The sequence below is a fragment of the Anoplopoma fimbria genome, chromosome 15 (assembly GCF_027596085.1).
Source record: "Anoplopoma fimbria isolate UVic2021 breed Golden Eagle Sablefish chromosome 15, Afim_UVic_2022, whole genome shotgun sequence".
Taxonomy (NCBI): domain Eukaryota; kingdom Metazoa; phylum Chordata; class Actinopteri; order Perciformes; family Anoplopomatidae; genus Anoplopoma; species Anoplopoma fimbria.
This window is the reverse complement of record NC_072463.1, coordinates 6055250-6063617: the sequence shown is the minus strand read 5'-3', so window position 1 is coordinate 6063617 and position 8368 is coordinate 6055250. Positions and strand designations below refer to the sequence as shown.

Below are 8368 nucleotides of genomic sequence, written 5' to 3'. Positions count from 1 at the left end.
CTGTGTTTATTGTCATTTTACAGAACTTTTAAACCCCTACACACATCTATGTTTGGACATTAACACAAGGAATAACAACAACCTTAATGTAAAACCAAAACATACAATAAATAGTTAATAAAGATTAAAGTTTGAGTGGGAGATAAAAAATAAAAAAAACAGAACTTTTAAACCCCTACACACATCTATGATCAAATAAAATAAATAAATGTATTCTAAACACGTGCATGTTAAAGATTTAATTTAATTTAACAGTTTTTTTACATTTATGGTAAATTGTATGCTTTTTTAATGTAGGCGTCTTAGTTGTAAATAAATAATGTATTGCCATATGCAATATAAACTTGATCTCATAGGTTTAATTTAATTTAACTTTTTTTTTACATTTATGGTAAATTGTATGCTTTTATGTGACATTTTTTAATGTAGGTGTTTTAGTTATAAATAAGTAATGTATTGCCACATTGAATACTTTTTCAGCTTTTTTCTTTTCTTTATGTATTTATTTATTTTTAACTGTGTTTATTGTCATTTTACAGAACTTTTAAACCCCTGCACACATACATACACACATATATAAATAAATAAAAAAAAAAAAAAAAAAAAAAAAAAAAAAGATCAAATAAAAATAAATAAATATATTCTAAACATGTGCATGTTAAAGATATATGCAACATAAACTTGATCTCATAGATTTAATATAAAAAAAAAATTCCTACATTAATGCAAAGGCTTGATCCTAACATGCTGTGTGTCAGTGGTGTGTCATTGACTGGTGGGCAGGTCTGTGCAGTGAGCCTTCCCGGGGAGGAGGCCCTGCGGTGGGAGTGGAGCTCACAGCGGACCGGACCTCTGGAGGAAACACTCTCTCCCAGCAGCCCCCCCTAAGCTAGCTAGCATGCTAACCTGCTGCTAGCTTCACCTCAAGTTTTCCCACAATGTTTCCCCAGACGGATCGGGATGGTTGCAGGGTCGACATTCGTTGTTGATAACCCCCCTGCGAGCCCTGAGTTATGCTCTCGCGAAAGAAAAGTAAAAAAGAAGCGTCGAAACCAGCCGAGGTCCACGGGAAGTATGTGAAGAAGGAGACGTCGCCGCTCCTGAGAAGTAAGCGCAGCCAAGCTAGCATGCTAGCTCAGGGTTAGCATGCTAGCTGGTTAGCATTAGCATCTGTTCGCCTTGCTGGTTGTGACAACAAACTTTATTTACAACAACTAGAAAAGTATATAATATCCAACATGTATAAGTATATGTGTCACAGTATACAGTGTCACATTAATGTGTTTATTTATATATTAATACACTTTATATCAGGGTTTTTTTACACCGTAAACAAATAGCTAACTTTGAAGTTTTTTGGTGCTAGCTAGCTAGCTAAGTGGTCTTCTAGCTTCTTTAACATCAGCTGCAGTGTCAACAGAAGTGTACAGATAACACTTATTACTCATATTGATAGTGAGAACACACAACTGCTCATTAAAGGAAGTATTTGACTCTTTATTGCCTTTGTTTGTAACTGTTTCCTGGAGCTACATCCAGAGTTGTCTTCTGAAAAGTCAGATTTGTTGCTCGTTAGTTTGTTTGTGTCCTTTGGTTGTAATTTAAATGAAGTTGTCATCAGCTGTTGACTTGTTGAGTTGATCTTGATGTTAAATATTCTGTTATTATAGAAAGTGGTTCATCCATTAGTATCATTACTTAGTACATCAGTCTAAACATGTACTTCAAGTAGAGATTCTATGTAATGTAAAATACTTCATTGAGATTAAAGGCACTTTATTACATATTTTTATAAGCAACAACATTTATGAAAGTATACATGAGTCATCTTTATTATAAAGTAAAAATACTCATGCAGACAGAATGGCATCTGTCCATGTATGAATGTGTTTTATTACTGATTAATAAAAGTGTAAGTAGAGTTTTAATGTTGTTGTTAAAGGGGGAGCTAATTTGAACTACTACGGTATGTATGGTTGGGTAATTAAATAGTCATATTTAATTGTCATAGTGTCATTTACACTGTGACAATAAATTATATTCTATTACATGACCGTTGTTTTGTAATGCAGTGGAGTAAAAGTACAATATTTTACCCTGAAATATAGTGGAGTAAATACTTAAGTATATTGCAAGTATCCTCAAACTGTACGCAAGCAAAGTATTTGATTACTACGTAACATGACATTACATTCTTCACTGTCTATTGATACTACCTCTGTGTTGACTGATATTAACAGATGCACTTGCCTTGTTTACCCGCTTGCAGATCTTATGCCCTCATTCATCCGTCATGGACCCACTATTCCCAGACGCACGGAGGTCCCTCTGCCAGACATGGGGCCCTCTTCCTACCCTGTGCCGCCCACCCGGGAGCCCGTTGTGTCCCGCAACAAGAGTTTTCTCCGTGCCCCCGTGCAGAGGCCTCCTCAAGAGGTGGCCCGCAGAGAGAGCCACCGAATGTCTGCACCTCCGTACCTGCCTCGCAGTCTGGGAGACCTGCCTCACGAGTACGGAGGCTCCTCACAGTCTTTTCTCACAGACGTGATCCCCATGTCTGAGAATGGAGACGCTGCCCGGTATTACTACCCCTCTGAACCTTATTATGACAACCAGCAGCAGCAGCAGCAGCAGCAGCAGCAGCAGCAGCAGCAGCATCAGCAGCAGCAGCAGCGCCAGCCCAGGAGGGTCCCGGACCGATTTCCTGAGGACTATAGATACTATGAGCACAATGAACACAACTTCCAAAGACTTCCACCACAACACACTCCCCCAGCTCCAAGCAGACCCCCTTCAGGTAAACATGAAATGTTTGATAATGTATGAAATGTTTAGATATTTCCTCTTTTTTGGAAAGTAAACAAGAGGATGGGACAAGAAATTGGAAGCAAGGAAAAGTTAAAAATGGGACAAAGATCATGAATAGCATTCTTGAACTGTACACACGGTTTCGGAAAGTACACGGCAGGCAGTCATAGTCTCTTGATGGAGGAAAAAACAACATGGCTTTTTACTTTACTTTACTTGCAAGTTCTGAGACATGAAATTGAAGTGATCACAACAACAAGTCTACAATGTTTCAGATATGTCTGTTGGGGAAAATGTTAAGAAAACATTGACAACTTAAGGGTCCCAAGTAAATGTTAGAAGCTGTACTTATGTATGATTGTTGTTTTGAAGTATAAAAGTATTATGGACTGGTTTTGGACCATACATAGGCCACTGGGAAAAGAATGCAAGCCGTTGGTTGTTACTGAAGAACTCAAAAGAGCAATTTTATTTCAATTTTCCTGAGGGATTGAATATTTTTTAAATTGCTGCTCTACATTGTTAACATTAGTATGATGTAAGTGTGTAATTTTACAAGATTAAATGTTTATGGGGTCGCAGGAATTTTCCACCCCACTCCAAACGATAGAGAACCTTTTATTATGTGGCTGACTTGTCAGCGTCGTGGATATGGTTTAGCATTATGTCGGGCCCGCCTATCGCATATCACAGAGCCTTGTTTGGAGGGAAGTTAAACAAGCATTAGGGGGCTCTGCATTTTTCACCTCTCTGTTTGCTGAATACTTCGGCCAACAAACTAGCAATTTGCAGGCCGCCCCAAGTCAAATGTCTCAGCTTCAGACTGCTCTCTTCTATGAATCATCTTTGTACATCAGTTCTGTTTTTCTGTACAGCTGAACTGCACACGTAAGGGTGATGCATAATGCACTGAGTAGTAATCAGAGTTGTTTTGAAGGAGCCATCTATCCACAATCCGCTGACGCCTCCTTTTTTTTTAACAGGAATGGCATTATTCTGTACTGTAAAAATTCAAATTTTTCACAGAAAATGGCATTGAAGGCAGTTTGAAATGATACTTATTATATTCATTTTCACCAAGAAAATCTGGCCCTTTACTGGTGTCTATTTTGAGTTAAAATGGGTGCACACCATTTCACACTACGTAGTTTTATTATTTGTTCTTTAATTGTTGTTCACACAAGATCATCATGAGCATTATCCTTTTACTTTCCATTACCAGAAACATTTTTTTAAAATGTGCTCATCGTGTTCGCTGGTTTTGGACACAGCAGGGAAGAACTTCAAACTTGCTCTTGGATGCAGGGAAACATTAAAACAGATATATTTCTGGTCCTTTAAAAAAAAAAAAATCTGTGTTCATTTTAAGGGAAAAGGTTGGTAAGAATGTAGGATCAGATAACCATGCATATTGTATTGTGAAAATATGTGGTTGGTGATTCATACTTTAGTTGATCACTGACTCTATTTATATGAGTTTACTTCACTTCTTCAGTAAATTCTGCATCAGCAGTTGTTAAAATAATGGTCTGCGCTCGACTGACTTCAGTGGAATTCCTGTAATGCATTAAGCTGTAGGTTTGCAGTGAGTGTGGCTCTCTGCCATTTTTCTGAGGAAAAGGGCAGAGATGATGATGATGATGATGATGAAGTGGAGGAGGAGGAGTGCATTTCTGCAGAGCGCTCGCACATTCCGTCCCTTCACTCAGCAGTTGGCAAAGAGTTCCAGCTCTGTTGCTGTCACTCTCGTGCAGAATTTATCAGATTGTAGCCGCCATTTTGCTCGAGATACTTCATTTGCTGCACATTCTGGTGTCTTTTCTCAACCCTTTCTGGTTCCCTCCAGTCATTTGGTTTTGAGTCACGATATGAGTCTAACTCATCCACACAGCTGTTGGCTCAACATTCCTCGCCGGCATTATTCACCAATTTAAAACACTGGACCTGTTGAGTGAACCCACTCTGCTGTCTGCTCTCACAGAGAGTGTTTTTGGGGAGTTCAGTGGTTTGTTCTCTTCCGGTGAAAGCTCCAGTGCGTATATGTTTGGCCGTGCAGAGATCTCTGCCTTCCTGTCCAAACCTAACAACTATCCCATTTCCTACCATTCATCAAATGATGTCGCTCAGAATAAGATGCTCCGTCACAACCGAGTCAATGCAATCACACTGCAATACGTATAAGGTGTATCATGCTTTAAGTGGTGATTCATTGCATTCCTCCGTTATCCCGATCTATGTTCAGTTTCCACATTTAAATGACCTTTTTTTAAATGCTGTACATCCCTTTCCCACACATGCTGTTTTAAAGGAATTTCCCAAAAATACGTTTTTCTTTCCCAGCGGCGCTGTTGGCTAACAGCTGCTCTGCTGTGATGGTCGGTCAGAAATATCTCCCTCTTGGTTTTCTAAAAAGAAATGTTTGTTTTCCCTCAGGCATAGGTCGAATACAGGCCAAGTCCCTGGGGAACCTCTCCAATCTAACGGGAGAGGACATCCCCCTCCCGGGCGGCTGGACCGTTGACTGGACCATCCGTGGCAGGAAGTACTACATCGACCACAACACGAACACTACACACTGGAGCCACCCTCTGGAGAGGGAGGGGCTCCCTCCGGGCTGGGAGAAGGTGGAGTCGGCCGAGTTCGGGGTCTACTACGTGGATCACATCAACAAGAGGGCACAGTATCGGCACCCCTGTGCTCCGAGGTACGTCATCAGAGTGGAAAGAGAAAGATGTTGTGTGGCTCTTTATTCCCCCTCACAGCCCCTAATGCTCACTGGAACATTTACAAATTTGACCTTGGTTATGAGCACAGACTTTTAAGATGAAACCGATGAAATATGGTATAAATACTATATAACCTCTGTCTGTTCCAGTGTGCCTCGCTATGATCAGCCTCCGCCATTACCACCTCCTGTGACCTATCAGCCACGTCCTGCAGAGAGGAACCAGCCGGTGCTGGTGCCAGCCAACCCGTACCACACAGCCGAGATCCCAGACTGGCTGCAGGTTTACGCCCGCGCCCCTCTCAAGTGAGTTCTGTTATTATCTTCACCAGGAGGATTATGCGATATGTCGCGTCCGTCTGTCCGCGATTGTGTGTGTGTGTGTGTGTGCACCTCTGTGTCTGTCAACGGCTAATCTCACATTCTGCTGCAGCAGCAAACTGCGTAATATTTTGGGTGGCTAGTTTTGGCTGCATGCTCAAGGACCACTCGTGGTTTCAGAGCTGCTAGTGATAACACACTTGAGTGCATCGCCAACCCGCGGCAGCTACTTTTCGCTCGGAGACACAGTGGGGGGGGGGAAACTATTTGCTCACTTTGAGTGTTTTGGACGGTGTGTTTGGTTAACAGCTAGGTTAGGTTTATTTAGTTTTTTTGCAAGATTGTATGAAATATCTTTTAAGATAACTTTGAGCCGATTGCCTGCATACATCATCGCTTGTTTTTGAGTTTGAATGGAGTGTGTTGTACGACGCCTTAAAGGCCATACGTGTGTTGTATTCATTCAATCAAAAAATACAGCAGTGGTTGTTGCAGACACACCTGGCGGAGATCTGAACTCTACTGAGTGCTATTTTTGGTTATGGCAGAAATAAGTTATTTTTATGATTGACTTATTGTTTGTACTATAAAACAATAAGTCCCCAAACAGAAATATAAACACCTTGCAAACTACTCAAAAGCTCTTCTGTGGTCGTTCCCACTATAGTGGGCGTCTCAAGGACCAAATTTAGCCATGATCACACACACACACACACACACACACACACACACACACACACACACACACACACACACACACACACACACACACAAACACACACACACACAAACGTGAAAACGATACAAGCCACATGCTATGGTGCTGTGAGAAACAAATAGTACCCAGTAGAGTTTTTATTGTTGGCAAATACAGATTTGTTTCTCACCAAAATGCAAAGCACATTGTCTGTATTCTTAAGTCCTTAAACATGTGTTAAGGACTTACATAACACATGTGCATCACCTTTTATTTTGACTATCAGCATGTGTTCTTCTTCTTCTTCTCATCCTTTTTTTGGAATCTTTCTATCTTTAGTACCAAATATTGATATGCATTAGTGACTCCTGAAGTCAGTTGAAATGTGTATTGAGCGTATGTCAGCGTCCTTATGTAGGTTTTTGATAGTACAGCTTGACGCATCGTATATAGTAGCCGATATTAGCTTATTACATATATATTGGTATTGGTGTATCAGTCATTGGATGACTTAACAAGAAATTGCTGTATCAGCAAATATTACTCAGATATAGCTTCATCCAATTTTTTTAATTCCCACATATTAATATCAGCTTCAGTCTCAACAATGCAGCAACGGTCGGCCTCTTGTTGGTAATATTGGCCGTGGTCGTCCAAAACATCCCAAAGAACCTGTTTAAAGTAGCATGAATATCTTCCCTTCTACATCAGGTACGACCACATCCTGAAGTGGGAGTTGTTCCAGCTGGCAGACCTGGACACGTATCAGGGCATGCTGAAGCTGCTTTTCATGAAGGAGCTCGAACACATCGTCAAATCCTACGAGGCGTACCGGCAGGCGCTGCTGTCGGAGGTGGAGGCCCGCAAACAGCGGCAGCAGTGGTACGCCCAACAACCCAACAAGAACTTCATTGGGAACATGTGATGATGTGTGTGTGTGTGTGTGCGTGTGCGTACAGCCCGTACAGCCCGTACGGGGGGGGGCGTTCCCGCTGCCACTCCTCTCTGAGGTCGCCACAGTTTGGGAGCGGTCACGGTTTCCTTTTTGAAATCACGATTGACTCTTAATTGCCTCTTTACCAAACACATCTGTGCCTTCGCTTGATCCAAATATATCAGCCAGGAAGTCAAGACACACCCCCTATGTGACACTCAATTTATGAATGACCATGTGACTGAAAAACACTCCAATGAAGAAGAAGAAGAACCTATAATGTGCTACATCTGGGGAGACTCGCGGTGCCGTTTACAGCCACTGCCCTGAGAACTGAATGCTGTTTGGATTTCTGTTTTTAAGATGGAGGAGAACGGAGTCTGAGAAACTACGGATATTTGTTCAAAAACATCCTGAGATTGTGCCTTCTTTTTTTTTATATATATAAAATAAAACGCAGCAATTTTAATACACCAGCTACTCCGTCATTATTTCCTGTTGGAGAAAATGACAGGCAGCTTCATCTAATTTGTTTCTATATGAAATACTTCTCTTGACTATTTTTTTTTTCTTTGTTTGATGCCTTCATAAACTGAAACCACACTTTTACATAAAATAAAAAGTGCATTTTTTTCTCTTTTTTTATGACATATCCTTAATAAGACAATCCGACAAAACTTTCACAGATATTTAAGTTTTGATATGAAACGAGTCTTTATTTAAAGACGTTTTGTTGGATGAAGCATAACATTTGATGCAGTGGTTTAAGCATCTCGTGGCTCTTGGCATTACTGTAAGTCAGGAATATTCTTGTGTGCGTGTGTGTTTGTATGTGTGTGTGCATAATGAAACATAAATAAGCTACTGGAACTTTATAAAACAC

General features: G+C 40.7%; 1 protein-coding gene across 1 annotated transcript; it reads left to right on the top strand.

Annotated features, from left to right (window-relative positions):
• The first annotated feature begins 762 nt into the window (after window positions 1-762).
• Window positions 763-7511, top strand: sav1 (salvador family WW domain containing protein 1). Its single transcript, XM_054613501.1, has 5 exons — window positions 763-1107; window positions 2270-2797; window positions 5242-5512; window positions 5684-5839; window positions 7263-7511. The coding sequence occupies exons 1-5, from the start codon at window positions 1014-1016 to the stop codon at window positions 7474-7476; spliced, it is 1263 nt and encodes a 420-aa protein (XP_054469476.1). The 5' UTR covers window positions 763-1013; the 3' UTR covers window positions 7477-7511.
• Window positions 7512-8368: the final 857 nt, after the last annotated feature.

Excerpts from the sequence above, each read along its gene's own strand:
- sav1 (XM_054613501.1), top strand. The coding sequence starts at position 1,014 with ATGCTCTCGCGAAAGAAAAGTAAAAAAGAAGCGTCGAAACCAGCCGAG. Across the intron at positions 1,108-2,269 it reads GACGTCGCCGCTCCTGAGAA|ATCTTATGCCCTCATTCATC; the intron begins GTAAGCGCAGCC and ends ACCCGCTTGCAG. Across the intron at positions 2,798-5,241 it reads TCCAAGCAGACCCCCTTCAG|GCATAGGTCGAATACAGGCC; the intron begins GTAAACATGAAA and ends GTTTTCCCTCAG.